Source organism: Podarcis melisellensis (genome assembly GCF_964234715.1).
Source record: "Podarcis melisellensis genome assembly, chromosome: 5".
Classification (NCBI taxonomy): Eukaryota; Metazoa; Chordata; class Lepidosauria; order Squamata; family Lacertidae; genus Podarcis; species Podarcis melisellensis.
Window position 1 is genome coordinate 2467728 of NC_138537.1, and position 15169 is coordinate 2482896.

At 48.9% G+C, this 15169-nt stretch overlaps 1 protein-coding gene and 1 long non-coding RNA gene across 4 annotated transcripts in view; one reads left to right on the forward strand and one right to left on the reverse strand.

The window, feature by feature from the left end:
- The window catches only part of LOC309370040, a 250041-nt gene that overhangs the window by 65129 nt on the left and 169743 nt on the right, over positions 1-15169 (forward strand). The gene's annotated exons all lie outside the window — the stretch shown is intronic.
- LPP (LIM domain containing preferred translocation partner in lipoma) overlaps positions 1-15169 on the reverse strand; it is a 274991-nt gene that overhangs the window by 24803 nt on the left and 235019 nt on the right. For all 3 annotated transcript variants that reach the window (XM_081911063.1, XM_081911064.1, XM_081911065.1), the window contains one exon: positions 12601-12770. In XM_081911063.1, the coding sequence (XP_081767189.1) occupies positions 12601-12770 (170 nt within the window). The remainder of the gene's footprint in view (positions 1-12600; positions 12771-15169) is intronic.

Below are 15169 nucleotides of genomic sequence, written 5' to 3' on the forward strand. Positions count from 1 at the left end.
CTATTATTATCAATTCCTGTTGTTATTGCGAGGGTATCTGTATTTCGCTGTAAATTATTCCATTTGGGGTCAAACCCTCTAAAACCAGGTGTAAAAGAATAAAAAGAATAGGGAACTGGGAATAAAGCAGTGCGAAGTGGCACCATTTAATATGCCAGCAAGACTTGTTGGGGGAACTCTTTTAGACCTGATCCTGCAAACAGACAACCTCCAAACAGATTCAGACCCAGCAAGAGACCACAGAGCCAGGGTGTGGCCTTAGTGGTTAGAGTTTCGGATCTAGGAGAGACCTGTGTTCGAATTCCCACTCAGCTATGAGGCTCGCTGGGTGTGACATTGGGGACCAGTCACTGACTCCCAGCCCAACCTCTACCTCACAGGGTTGCTGTGAGGATTAAAAGACGAGGGGGAGAGAGCCACACACACCACCTTGAGATCCATCGTTCAGCTCCGAGGGCCTTCTGGCGGTTCCCTCCCTGCGAGAAGCGAGGTTACGGGGAACCAGGCAGAGGGCCTTCTTGGTGGTGGCGCCCTCCCTGTGGAACACCCTCCCACCAGATGTCAAGGAAATAAACAACTATCTGACTTTTAAAAGGGAAGTTTTTAATGTATGATGTTTTATATGTTTTATTGTGGTTTTGATATTCTGTTGGAAGCCGCCCAGAGTGGCTGGGGAGGCCCAGCCAGATGCGTGGAGTATAAATAATAAAGTTGTTGTTTTTGTTGTTGTTGTTATTATCATCATCATCATCATCTATGGGACCACCTCTCCTGATACGCCCCGCGGAGAACCTTAAGGTCCACTAATGGCAACATTTTGGAGGTCCCGAGTCGCAAGGTGGTTAGATTAGTCTCAACTAGGGCCAGGGCCTTTTCAGCTCTGGCCCCGATTTGGTGGAAACCTCTGTCACAAAACACCAGGGTCCTGCAGGACTTGACATCTTTCCGCAGGGCCTGCAAGACAGAGCTGTTCCGCCCAGCCTTTGGTTTGGACTCAGTCTGACCCTTAGGTTTCCCTCCCCTTACAGTTTTGATGAGGCTGCATTTTAAATTGCATTTTAACCTGTATTTTAAATTGGGTTCTCCCCCCATTATGTTTTTTACTGTAATTTTACTGTTGTTAGCTGCCCTGAGCCCAGCTCTGCTGGGGAGGGCAGGGTATAAATAAAAATAAATTTTTTATTATTATTATTATTATTATTATTATTATTATTATTGCCAGAGTTGTGTGGGAGCTGAGTTGGAGGTAAACTGGAAGCAGGAGATAAGGAGATCTGCTTGCTTTGGGCTGGATCCAAATCTTGCTGGAGAAGCAAGATCTGCTGAGTGTCAATGCTGTGAAGCGCCATCACCTATTCACAGGTTGGATATATATGTAAACAAAACCGCATATATATTAGAGACACCACAGTCTCTGCTGACCTCCATTGCAGTGAAACGAAGTCCTGGGCAAGTGCCTGGGACTCCTGGAGTCTCTCCCCACGCAGAGATTGTGCAGGTGTGTAACAATGACAACAAATACACTAAAGGGACTGTATTATTATTATTATTATTATTATTATTCCCGAGAGTGAAAAGGCGGGATACAGTGGTACCTCGGGACGCGAACGGGATCCGTTCCGGAGCCCCATTCGCATCCCGAAGCAAACGTAACCCGTGTCCACGTGTCTGCACGTGCCACGTTTCGGCGCATGCACGTGACATCATTTTGACGGTTCGCGCATGCGCAAGCAGCAAAACCCAGAAGTCACATACTCTGTTACTTCCGGGTCGCCGCGGAGTGCAATCCGAAAATGCCTAATCCGACGCGTATTCATCCCGAGGGATGACTGTACAAATGTAATCGATATACTGCACTTTTCCATGTATTTGATGAGGGTTTTTTAAATTAAAAAAAGCTTTAAAAGTTGGGGTTAAGAGCCAGTGTGGTGTAGTGGTCAAGAGCGGTGGACTCGTAATCTGGTGAACCGGGTTCGCTTCCCCACTCCTCCACCTGCAGCTGCTGGGTGACCTTGGGCCAGTCACACTTCTCTGAAGTCTCTCAGCCCCACTCACCCCACAGAGTGTTTGTTGTGGGGGAGGAAGGGAAAGGAGAATGAGAGCCGCTTTGAGACTCCTTCGGGTAGTGATAAAGCGGGATATCAAATCCAAAACTCTTCTTCTCTTCTATACAAGGATAGTGCATAGGGTTGATGTGTGATTGGCTGCCGCTGCGACTCAGAGATTATTATTGGTGGCTGCAGCAAGGGGTAGTGTTTATTGGCTGTTGCTTCGTTAATTGTGCGGGCGATTGGCGGCTTGTGCCGGTGATGGGACAGATGATAAGTGGCTATCGTGACGCGTGCAAGCTCAACAACATTTTATTAATTTTGAGTCCCCCCAAATAGGGGGCATCTTAGACATGAGGGCGTGTTGTACACGGAAAAATACGGTATATATATATATATCAGGGGAGGCCATTGCAGAGCTCCAGGGGAGCAGCAGAAAGGAAGACTTGACTTGCCTCATTATCCTTGCAAAAATGAGGGGGCGCAACAGGTCACAGGGAACAGAGATGACGTCGCAGGAGGAAGACGGTCCTGGTTGGGAGAATGTCATCAGGACATCGGCAAACGGCGCATTTGCCTAGCGAAGCCTTGTCCCCAGCCTGAGCAAGCCGCTCGTCCTTGGGCGACGTCCTTCTGATAAGTACTGAGGCTGGAAAGCTGACAGCTGGCACAAGGCAAGCATCACGCTCGTCAATCTTTTATAACAGTGCATGCAAGGATATTGCAACTAACCTTCCCTTTCCGTCCCAAGACTGCTGCCGTGGCTCTGCTGCATCTTTTCGGACCTTCGGGGGGAGTGGAGGCAATGGGAGCAGCAGCCGGAGGGGACGTCAAGCGGGGCAGGGTTGGAGGAATTGAGAGGCAGTGTGGCGCAATGGTTAGAGTGTCGGACTAGGACCCAGGAGAGCAGGGTTCGAATCCCCATTCAGCCATGAAGCTCCCTGGGAGACCTGGGACCAGGTATCAGCTCTTAGCCGAAGCTCCCTGGTCTCCCTCAGGACTCGCTGGTCCTGAATGGGGCTACTCTGCCCCTGAAGCACCAGGTGCGCAGCCTGGGAGTCATTCTGGACTCACAGCTGTCCATGGAGGCGCAGGTCCATTCTGTGTCCAGGGCAGCTGTCTACCAGCTCCATCTGCTATGCAGGATGAGACCCTCCCTGCCCGCGGACTGTCTCGCCAGAGTGGTGTATGCTCTAGTTATCTCTCGTTTGGATTACTGCAATGCGCTCTACGTGGGGCTACCTTTGAAGGTGACCCGAAAACTACAACTAATCCAGAATGCTGCAGCCAGACTGGTGATGTGGAGTGGCCGCCGAGACCATATAACACGGGTCCTGAAAGACCTACATTGTCTCCCAGTACGTTTCCAAGCACAGTTCAAAGTGTTGCTGCTGACCTTGAAAGCCCTAAACGGCCTCGGCCCGGTAAACCTGAAGGAGCGTCTTCCCTCCCATCGTTCTACCTGGACACTCCAGCTCCGAGGGCCTCCCTGCGAGAAGTGAGGTTACAGGGAACCAGACAGAGGGCTTTCTCGGTAGTGGCACCTGCCCTGTGGAACACCCTCCCACCAGATGTCAAAGAGAAAAATAACTACCAAACTTTTAGAAGACATCTGAAGGCAGCCCTGTTCAGGGAAGCTTTTAATGTTTAATAGGTTATTGTATTTTAGTGTTTTTTTAGAAGCCGCCCAGAGTGGCTGGGGAAACACAGCCAGATGGGCAGGGTATGAATAAATAATAATAATAATAATAATAATAATAATAATAATAATAATAATAATAAACAGACCCAATCTGTGCATGGCAAGCTACACACCGAAGAGACTAATGATGACATTATTGGTTATTATGCAACCTTTGTTTTCGGCTTGCCACAGATTTGCCCACTCTCACCCCCAACAAACCTGTGGCTGCCAGGTCTCCTCGCAGAAATTAATATGCCACCTGCTCCCCCCTCCTTTTCTATTACTAGCAGGCAAACATTCTCCAAGCAGAGATTCGCTTAGAGGAGCAGAGGAGTTCGCATCTCATTCCAAACAAACGGACTTTGAAAGTCTCCTGATTCAGGTTTCTTTCTTTTCCATGCAGTGGGTCAGTGTGGCAGAACTCAATTTAGGGTATTTGGCAGATAAGGTGCTGTACGAATGGCGATTATATCTCTGGGAAGGAAACGGGACGTTGGGCAATCTTTAAGGCTCACTGAACCCAAGCTCAGAAATCCAGCTCAGGCATCCCAGCCGCTGATAAAAATATTTAAGCAGAGGGTCCCTCCAGACGGCAGTTTTCTGCAACAAGTGCACTGGTGATGGAATCATATTGCACCTTAATTCTGCTTTATTAGCCATTCCAATTCCCCAGCAATACCATTTTATTGCTGTCCGGAGGGGCACTCTTGTGCTATAGCGCAACCATAGAATCATAGAGTTGGAAGAGACCACAAGGGCCATCGAGTCCAACCCCCTGCCAAGCAGGAAACACCATCAGAGCACTCCTGACATATGGTTGTCAAGCCTCTGCTTAAAGACCTCCAAAGAAGGAGACTCCACCACACTCCTTGGCAGCAAATTCCACTGTCGAACAGCTCTTACTGTCAGGAAGTTCTTCCTAATGTTGAGGTGGAATCTTCTTTCTTGTAGTTTGGATCCATTGCTCCGTGTCCGCTTCTCTGGAGAAAACAACCTTTCTCCCTCCTCTATGTGGCATCCTTTTATATATTTGAACATGGCTATCATATCACCCCTTAACCTCCTCTTCTCCAGGCTAAACATGCCCAGCTCCCTTAGCCGTTCCTCATAAGGCATCGTTTCCAGGCCTTTGACCATTTTGGTTGCCCTCCTCTGGACACGTTCCAGTTTGTCAGTGTCCTTCTTGAACTGTGGTGCCCAGAACTGGACACAGTACTCCAGGTGAGGTCTGACCAGAGCAGAATACAGTGGCACTATTACTTCCCTTGATCTAGATGCTATACTCCTATTGATGCAGCCCAGAATTGCCTTGGCTTTTTTAGCTGCCGCATCACACTGTTGGCTCATGTCAAGTTTGTGGTCAACCAAGACCCCTAGATCCTTTTCACATGTACTGCTCTCAAGCCAGGTGTCACCCATCTTGTATTTGTGCCTCTCCTTTTTTTGCCCAAGTGCAATACTTTACATTTCTCCCTGTTAAAATTCATCTTGTTTGTTTTGGCCCAGTTCTCTAATCTGTCAAGGCAGGATGACTTCAGCTACCCAAAAGCAGAACATTTCTGGCATGAAGAGTTATGGGATTTCAGCAGAAAGTTATGCAGGCATGAACTGATTGAAAATGAAGCGGTATGTCTCCCCTTAAACTTTTGCAGATGCATTGAAACCGGAATGAACATATCCACGGTGGAAAGTAGATCTGAAATTTACAGATTGTTCTCTTTTGAAAGGAAACTATATGAAAATGATGTACAGATAGTATATCACACCAGTACAAATAGCAAAAATGTACAAAACCAGGTCAAACATATGCTGGAAATGTCAAGAAGAAGAAGGTACTTTTTATCATATGGGGTGGGAATGTAGAGAAGTTAAAAAAAATTGGGAAATGATATACAATGAATTGAAAAAAAATGTTTAAAATGACATTTATAAAGAAACCTGAAGCATTTTTGTTAGGGATTGTAGGACAAGACCTACCGCCCCTAAAATCAAAGAATCTATTTATGTAGGCTACAACAGTGGCAAGATCCTTGTTAGCACAAGGATGGAAGAATGAGGAAATCCCAACAAAAGAACAGTAGCAAGAAAAATTGATGAGCTATGTGGAATTGGCTAAGTTGACATACAAACTGCGTTATAGGGACAACCGTGACTTCAAGGAAGAATGGGACCTTTTTACAAATTATCTAAAAAGACAAGAAAACAACTTGGACTCCTTGGCAGGTTTTGAATAAACATTCACAAAGTTACCAGTTGAATAGATGGTAGATAAGGCAATGATATGTACAATTTTATAATATGCAGTGGATAATATGTGCGAAGAAACCAGGGAGGGGAGCTGAGGGAAGTCCGGGGGGGGGGAGGGGACGGGAGGAAGGGGAGGAAGGAAAAAAAGGGGGGAATGTAAATGGTTATATTGATTGATAATTTGTTTGCTAAAATTGTCCAATAAAATATATATTCAAAAAAGGAAGAAGAAACCAGAATCAACGTATGACTGTCCTGATAGCATCACAGACACAAATCGTCATGAAAGCTCCATAGAAAATGATGTCTAGAGGGACTCGGGGCTTTGCGGTGTTCAAAGCCCTTTGTTTGCATGACTAGAGTTGTCTTTACAACAACCCTGCAAGGGAGGTCATGTTGACATTTCCATTCCACCTTAGGGAACAGACATGGGATTGTTACGTGTCACACGTCTGTTTACATTCCAGCACAGTATGCTGGGAACTTCCATTATGTATAGCTTTTGCTTTGAGCTGTTCTCTCTGAGACGACATGAGAGAGAGAGACGACATGTTTCTTTGTCCTGATTTATGATGAATAAATCTGTAGTTGTAGTATGCTTCCACAAGCCTCACACCTATTCTGTGTGCGCAGTTCAATCCGCTGATAGTGTGCCCTGGCTTTGAAGCCCGGGTCGCTGATTTACGTCGGCGCAGAAGTGATAGTCCATGAAGCAGGATGGCTGGAAGGGAACAGCCCGGCCGGGGCTAGCCAGCTGGCCTCCTGGACCTCTGCATGCCGATAGGTCAGTGCTGGACTCTCCTTCATTGGAGACTTTTCAACAGAGGTTGGACGGCCCTCTGTCGATTCCTGCGTTTTTGTGAATCTACGACTGCCCATATTGCACATGGGCTGGGAGGGGAAAGGGATTCGAGATGACACACAGTACAGAAATGGTGGGAGATGAAAGGTCCCTTTCAATCAGGAAAATCTGCTTCTGGTAGGGTTGAGCCGACCAGCTGGAACGGTAGGAAACTGTGGGAAACCCCACAGGGAAGAGGGAAGCAACTGGGGCAGAAAACTGATGGATGGGGAAAGGAAGAGGTACCTCCCTGCTTCTCCCCTCGGTTATCAGGCAGAGGGCCTTCTTGGTAGTGGCGCCCGCCCTGTGGAACGCCCTCCCATCAGATGTCAAAGAAATAAACAACTATCGGATTTTTAGAAGACATCTGAAGGCAGCCCTGTTTAGGGAAGCTTTTAATATTTGATGAAGCATTGTATTTTAATATTTTGCTGGAAGCCACCCAGAGTGGCTGGGTAAACCCCGCCAGATGGGTGGGGTATTATTGATCATAATAATAATAATAATAATAATAATAATAATAATAATATCATCTCTGCTCTCGAGTGCCTTCACAGGCAGTGGGTTTTTCCAATGGGGGGGGGGGAAATGGTGCTTGGGCTATCCTTACAGAGAATCAAAGAAACTATGTGAGCTTTCCTGAAAGTCCTTCCCCACCCTACTTTGGCTAAAGGGCAGGGCATAAATTCTGCAACAACGGGCACAGGGGGCAGGCACAGGTTTGCTGCTGCCGCTGCTGGAAATCTAGTTGGAAGGGATCCCGAGAGTCATAAGGTCCAACCCCCTGCAATGCAGGAATCTCAACTTTGGGCCTCTTGGTGTGCTTAAGTTCTAGGCGAGATCTGGACTCTCTGGTTCCAAGCTCTCTCTCTCAGGCTGGAATCCTAACCCCACTTACCTGGCCCACAATAGGACTTACTGATAAGTAGACACAAGCAGGATTGCCCTGCTAGTCATTGCACTCAATTCTCTCAATCCCTTCTCTCCTCTCCTCTCCTCCCTCCCTCTCTCTGGGTGTCCCGTCACAGATTTTGCCACATTTTGAAACACAGACTTCTCTGAATTTTGCAGCGCAGTTCTCCAGCCGTGTAATAGGTCCAAGAAATGCACCTATTATAGCAAAGTGTGTATACTTGCTTTGCGAAAACATGTATATTAGACACAATTGCATGCAAATGCCTGTCTGTTAGGAGACATCAGCACTAAAAGGCTAATTTCTAAAGAGTTTTTTGGTTGTTGAAAGAAATACAATAAAAATTGCTAGTTGGTGCGAAGAAGCTGAACTTTGAAAAAATGAGAAACAGAGATGCACAGATTCACACATTCCTCGTCCCACATGGCGACACGGACATGTTTCTGCTACCACCACCCCAGGTTATTTGTGAGACCGTTTTAGCATCCTGGGGGAGGCAGAGAGGGGCGGAAGAGACCAGCAAGGCTTCTCAGACGATATGAATAATGGCAAACGGAGAGAGACTGAGCGAAGGTGCAGGCCAGATAATTGGAAACACATTAGAAGATTTAGCATTTGCAATGCAAACCACGCAGGGCTGGCCGACAGCCGTTGTCCTGCTTTTCATATTAAGCAACCAATTCCTCGTCTAGTTCAAGGAAAGAGTTGCGTTTGGGGGAAGGAGTGTTGGATTTACACCGATTCCTTTTCCTTCCCTACCCAGGGAGAAGAGGGTGGGTCTCAGTAGGGGGCTCTTGGCTGTTGAACCCACAGAACATCAGGCACCACCTTCTGAACATTCCTCAGAACATTCCTTCTGAGGAATGATCAAGGGAGTTGGGCATGTTTAGCCTGCAGGAGTTGAATTCTGGTGCTGGAGGAGACTCTTGAGAGTCCCATGGACTGCAAGAAGATCAAACACATCCATTCTGAAGGAAATCAGCCCTGAGTGCTCACTAGAAGGACAGATCCTGAAGCTGAGGCTCCAAGACTTTGGCCACCTCATGAGAAGAGAAGACTCCCTGAAAAAGACCCTGATGTTGGGAAAGATGGAGGGCACAAGGAGAAGAGGACGAGATGGTTGGATAGTGTTCTCGAAGCTACCAGCATGAGTTTGACCAAACTGTGGGAGGCAGTGGAAGACAGAAGTGCCTGGCATGCTCTGGTCCATGGGGTCATGAAGAGTCGGACACGACTAAACGACTAAACAACAACAAAGCCTGCAGGAGAGGAGACTGAAAGTTTGTATGACACCGATCTTCAAATACCCCAAAGCCCATCTAGTTCAATCTCCTGCAATGCAGAAATCTCAGCTAGCCATCCAACCTCTACTTAAAAACCTCCAAGGAAGGAGAGTCTGCCTCCTTTTGACTGAGTCCGTTCTGCTGTGCTTACCATCAGGAATTGATTCCTGATGTTTAACTGCTGAATAGTTAATCCCTCAAATGCTCCGGAGGTTCAACTCACCACTGATGGATTCAAGTTACGAGAAAGAAGATTCCAACTAAACCTTAGGAAGAACTTTGTGGTGATGAGAGCTGTTTGACGGTGGAATGGAAAGTCCTTCCATGGGGGCTTCCAAGCAAAGGTTGGGTGGCCCTCTGTCATGGATGCTTTAGCTGAGATCTCTGCATTGCAGAGGGTTGATGACCCTCGTGGGCCTCTTGCATCTCCACATTTCTATTATTCTGTTTTGTATTTGCATTTCTTTTGAATGTCCGGTTGTTCTTAAATGTCGCTAGCTTTCTGGAGCCCCTGGGGACCCTTGGTGGTTGCTTGCAAGATGTCCTTGCGGTGCTCTGGGACAATTGTGCTCGACGAAGGTTGTCATCCTGCCCCTCCAGCGCTCAAAGCTGCGCTGAGGATCAGGCTCACGCCGCCGGCCAATTACCATTCTTTTATGCTTTAACAAAGATTAGATGATAAATCTGAAAGCGGGCAAGAGGACGAGGATCCTCTTGCGTTTTCTTGCTCATCCTTTTATCTCCGAACGGAGGAAGCTTACTGAACCTTCGCCAGCAATTCACTCAGGCTAATGAAGTGCGTAAGTAATGAGATTAAATGATCTCAAAACCATTATTGGGCTGCCTGAGGCAGGTGCACCTCAAAACTATGGCAGATTCGGGGCGAGACGGGAGGGAGGGCCTCCCTTTCCCTTTGAAAGATTTCCCCGCTCTCTCGAGCGCAGGATCGTGACCCTACACCAGGCCTCCTCCAAGACAGAGTCCTCTGGAAACTGTAGCTCTGAGGAGAAGGATGCCCTGGTCCATCTCATGTGGGACATGAGAACTGTCTCCCCTTCCTTGTGCCTGAAGGAGACTCTTGTGATGGCTGGTCCACAGTCATCTTGGGGAGATATGCCTCACAGTTGGAAACTCCATTAGCCACAAAGGAGCCAACAGCTGCAGAAGAAGACTTTTCAACTGGCCAGGAAGTAGCACTCCAGGGATGGAGACCACCCAGCCCGGGAGATGCAGTGGAGGTTTTTTTGAGAGGTATGAACTGCTGGTAGGGAGTGGTAATAGGGCCGATCCTCGGCCTTGCAGCAGCATAAAACAACAAAAGGAAGTTAAACTATGGAACTCACTGCCACAGGAGGCAGTGATGGCTTCAAAAGAGGATAAGACAAATTCATGGAAGAGAGGGCTATTGATGGCTACTAACCATGAAGGCTATGATCTGTCTCCACAGTCAGAGGCAGAAATGCTTCTGAAATCCCGTTGCTGGAAACCACAGGAAGGGAGAGGGTTGCTCAAAGCCTGCTTTCTGGTTTCCCACAGCGGCATCTGTCTGGCCATTGTTGGAACAGGAGGCTGGACTAGATGGGCCATTGGCCTGATCCAGCAGGCTATTCTTATGCTGTTGTGGGAGAGGAGGAGGAGGAGAACTAGAAGAAGACTCAGAACCTTGCTGAGACAACATAGATGTTTAGTCTCAGCTGCAGGTGAACTATCCATGGTCCTGAATCTGATCTCCCTCCAAGTTGCTCATCTGGGGGAGCAGGAAATACCGACCTCCCCTTCCTTGGATTTGTAAGGCCAGTGACCTAATTCCTAACATAGGGGTGATGCGGGCACAAAACTTCATTGCTAATGGCCCCTCCCCCAATTGCAGTGGTTCGTGTGTAGCTACAATGTCCCCCTGGCTGATCCCAGGCTCTTCTAAAAGGTCCTAGGCAGGATCTGGGGGTGCAAAGGTCCTTCCCCTGGGATAGGGCTCTAAAGATGCTAGACCCTGTCTGTCTCAACCAGAGGGAGGTGCTATCCTGTGAGTGACAGGCCTGGCCTCCAAACAACACAGGGGAACAGCTTTGTTAAGATACTTGAAACCAAGTCAGGAGGTTGGTCCTTGTAACCCCAACTTGTCCAATCTGATAGGTGGCTTCAGATGTCTTTCTCAGACGTCTGCCAACCCAAGATCCTTTGAACTGGGATTGAACTTAGGGACTGACCGATATTTGAGATAAATTTTGGGATTGTCCCAAATTTTATGAACGTCCACTGGCCAAGTGGGGCAGGGGCTCAATGACCCACAGGACTCCTTGCCTAGTTTGCTCTCCTTTCTGACCTCTCTGGGAAATCAGGTCTATTCCACCTCTACTACCGGAGATGGGAAGAGCTGAATGTGAGGCCTTCTGCATGCCAAGCTCTGCCACATTCCTACATAGTCTTTCTCTTTGGGATTGAAGTTGCACAACGTCCTTCCTTCCCACCTTGGCCAATGAAATGAAAGTGAAATAAAGTCAGCTTCCCCCGGAACCTTCCTCCCAAAGAAATTGTCCTTCCTTTCCAGTAAGAAACATAAATGCAATGAGGCTGACCATAAACGTTTAGTTTTACGTTGCTGTAAATTTTTATCTAATGCTGAAGGGTAAGAGAAGCAGAGGCTATGGGACTTGACTTTGACACTGCTGCGTGGTCTCCCCTTCCTGACCACCATATAAAGTGGGTTTCTTGACTCTTCTGCTGTGCAAAGGGTGGGGTTGGCTTACCTACCCAAAACACATGCTAAAGAGGAATCTATCAAAAGGTCCCCTTTTGCTCCAGAAAGGTGTAAGTCCATGACTTCATAGAATTGTAGAAATGGAAGAGACCTCTGGCCAGTCACTCACTCTCAGGCTAACTGACCTCGCAGGTTTGCCGCGAGGATAAAATGTGGGGTTTAGGAGCACTAGGTGCACTGCCTTGAGCTCTTTATCGAGAAAAAGGTTGGCTAGAAATGCAATAAATAGGCGTTCAGTTCGTCATCTGGGTCAAAGGAGATACTTTATCCAAGTAGCTTAGCTGGACGCAAAGCAGCATATGCTTTGGGGATTCCCAGAAATGAATTCCTCAGAAGATTCTGCACACCTGAGTCCTCCAGACAGCCAATGAGCATCGCCATCGCCAGGTATGACCTCCAGGGTCCTGTGCCACCCCCTTGCATCTTGGTGCACCCCAAAGATAATCCCATTGCACCCCAGGGGCAGGTACATCTCACATGGAGACCCCTGGTGTAAGTGGGGACTCGAGAATCAGAGAGACACAGAACATACAAACGGTCTTCCTGAATCCGAAGAGACACCTCTCAGTGGATTGGAGTGGTTAGAGTGCTGGACTAAGACCTGGGAGAGGCTGGAGTTCGAAACCCCACTTGGCCATGAAGCTCAATGGGGTGTGGCTTTGGCTACCACTCACTGCCTCTCAGCCAAGCCTACCTCTCAGGGTTGTTGTGAGGACTGAATGAGGAGGGGGACAGCCATGAGGTCCTTCAAGGAAAAGGCAGGATAGAAACACAATGAATGAACACCCAGCTCCGCCAGAAGCAGAGAGCGGTCAGAGGCACTTACGATGTAGCAGGGCTCGCAGTAGGCTTTCTTCTCCACAGCGTAGAAGGGCTGGCCCCGCAGTTTGTTGCCGCAGGTCACGCAGGTGAAGCACTCCACGTGGAAGACCTGGTCCATCGCGGTGCAGCCGGTTCCTTCTCCCACGACGTTCTCCCCGCAGCGGGCACAGCGACCTGGAGGGCAGAGAGGGGCCTAGGGTTAGGGGCCACTCATGGCGCTTTGCTGCGAAGGAGGCCCCCATGGGAACGTAAGGGGGCATCAACTGGATCTGCATGGATAGGCGGAGTCCCCCAAACCCCGGGCGGCCCCCGTGTGGAATAACGACTCAAGACAACGTGCCATGGGATTAAAATTGGCCACAACTTTATTATGTTTCAGATGTGGGTAGACCTTGGCTCAGGCATTGGGCGTTTATCCCTCCCAGTCCCCTGCTGGGGATCTGGGGAACATCAGGGTTATCCAAGTGTGTGTGTGTGGGGGGGGGGGAGATGGGCTGGCTCTGGAGAACATATGTTCAAGCAGAGAGAGTCTGTATTGGCAAAACCTATTTGGTGTTTCGCAACTTTCTGACTAGTTGCATGACCTTAGCCAGACCTAGCAGAGTAAACGCAGAATCCACGGAAGCAATTGGTGACTTGGCTGCAGACAGGCTAGACGAAGCAGGAACCAGGAACTTGTAGTTAGGTGTTTATTATATAAGTGGACTATTTACAGGAACAGAACACGGATCTTTCGCTAGCTCTCTCTCACACAACTCACAACTCCTACACTGACACACAGAACTCTGAACACTGAATACTGAACTAACACAATCCAGTAAGAAGGCCATTAATTATCACTCCCTTGAGAGAGCTTGTGTGATGGCCTGGGAATCCGATTCAGAGGCTGAACTGGAGGAATCCTCAGGAGCAGGCACCAGGTGAGTCCACTCTGGCTCCAGAGGTGGTTGAGGACTCAGTGCCTACAGGTGAGTCTCCCCCTGGGCCCAGTAACCCTTCAGCCTCTCCTGAACTGCAGAGGCTCAGGGCAGAGAGGCGAAGGGAACTGGTTTCTCCCAGGAGGAATGCTCGCCTTAAGGCCAGGAGAGGCGGGTCTCCTGGGGGCCGCGACCACCCCTGGCCTCAGAGAAGATAAAGGCCAGTCAGCCTGGTCCCAGGTTGCGGGAGCAACGTCGTTGTTGAGTACCTGTTCCTGCCCGGACCCAGACCTGACCCTCCAGTGTTCCTGTCCCCACCCGGCTTCTGGCTTCGGACCTCGCCCCGCTCCTTGTGAACTGTTTCCAGGCTAGTGACCCAGGACCGGACTTTGACTACACCAACGGTAACCTTCCCCCCCGGGGCCAGCACAGCTTGACCAATCAGGGAGCTGTCTCCATGCCTCTGTTATCACCAGGCAGACTTACTCCTTCAGATTGCCTTCTGACAGTCTTCCAAACCTTAACTGACTCTGTGTGAGTAGCTGCACATACACAGTTTCCCAACAGTCTGCCCCCGTTATGCCGTTGTTGTAGGGGAGAGCAATGACGACCTCTAGGTGTACGGCCAAAGCCTCTCCTCAAACAACCCCTTTAACGGGGAACCCTGGTATTGCTGCCACAAAGAGGAGGGGGGGTGTCACCACTGCACACCCCTCCAATTCAGGGAAGATAGACTAAAGAATTCCACCCAAGGCCTGGTACCGTGAAAGTTGTGATGTTTTGCTACAGGAAAGGCAAGCCTGCCAATGCAGGGGAATTCCTTTCCAGCCCTTGAACAGTGACCTTGACGTAGCAGCGCCCACGTACCTGTGGAGAAAAGGTTAACCTGCAAAAGAAGTCTTCACTGAGGGAGGGGAGGGTGAGAGAAGCCCTGGAGCCAACTGGAGATTCCCAGGTAAGATCCTCCCTCTATTGTGTGGGCAGGTGGTCCCTCCCCCTACCTGGCCTGATCACCTTGGCAACGCTTCCCCAGGCGGGATTGGGCAACTGACTGAGGAGGGTGGAGACCTCCAGGTATCCCACCTGGGGGGAGGCAAATCCAAGCCTGTGCTAATGGTGCCGCATAGGTTCAGGGGCTGCGTGCGACCACGCAAAGGGCGCCTCCCATTTAATGTGGGGAGCGGTCATTAGCTGGAGGAAGAGGAGGCAGGGCGGAAGTTTACAAAATTAGACCCGGCACAGAGGAAGCAGATCAGGAAAAGTTTTCTTCCCTCTTGGCTAATACTAAACTTGCGGACAAGTAATGAAGCTGAATATGGGAAGATTCAGGACAGAGAAAAGGAAAGACTTCATGCATTGTGACTTGCAGTTATTTTTGCTGATTACAGTTTAGACAAACCTAGACAGCATCTTAAAAAGCAGAGACATCACCTTGCCAACACAGGTCCGTATAGTTCAAGTTATGGTTTTCCCAGTAGTGATGTATGGAAGAGAGAGCTGGACCATAAAGAAGGCTGATCGCCGAAGACTTGATGCTTTTGAATTCTGGTGCTGGAGGAGACTCTTGAGAGTCCCATGGACTGCAAAAAGATCAAAGCTCTCCATTCTGAAGGAAATCAGCCCTGAGTGCTCACTGGAAGGACAGATCCTGAAGCT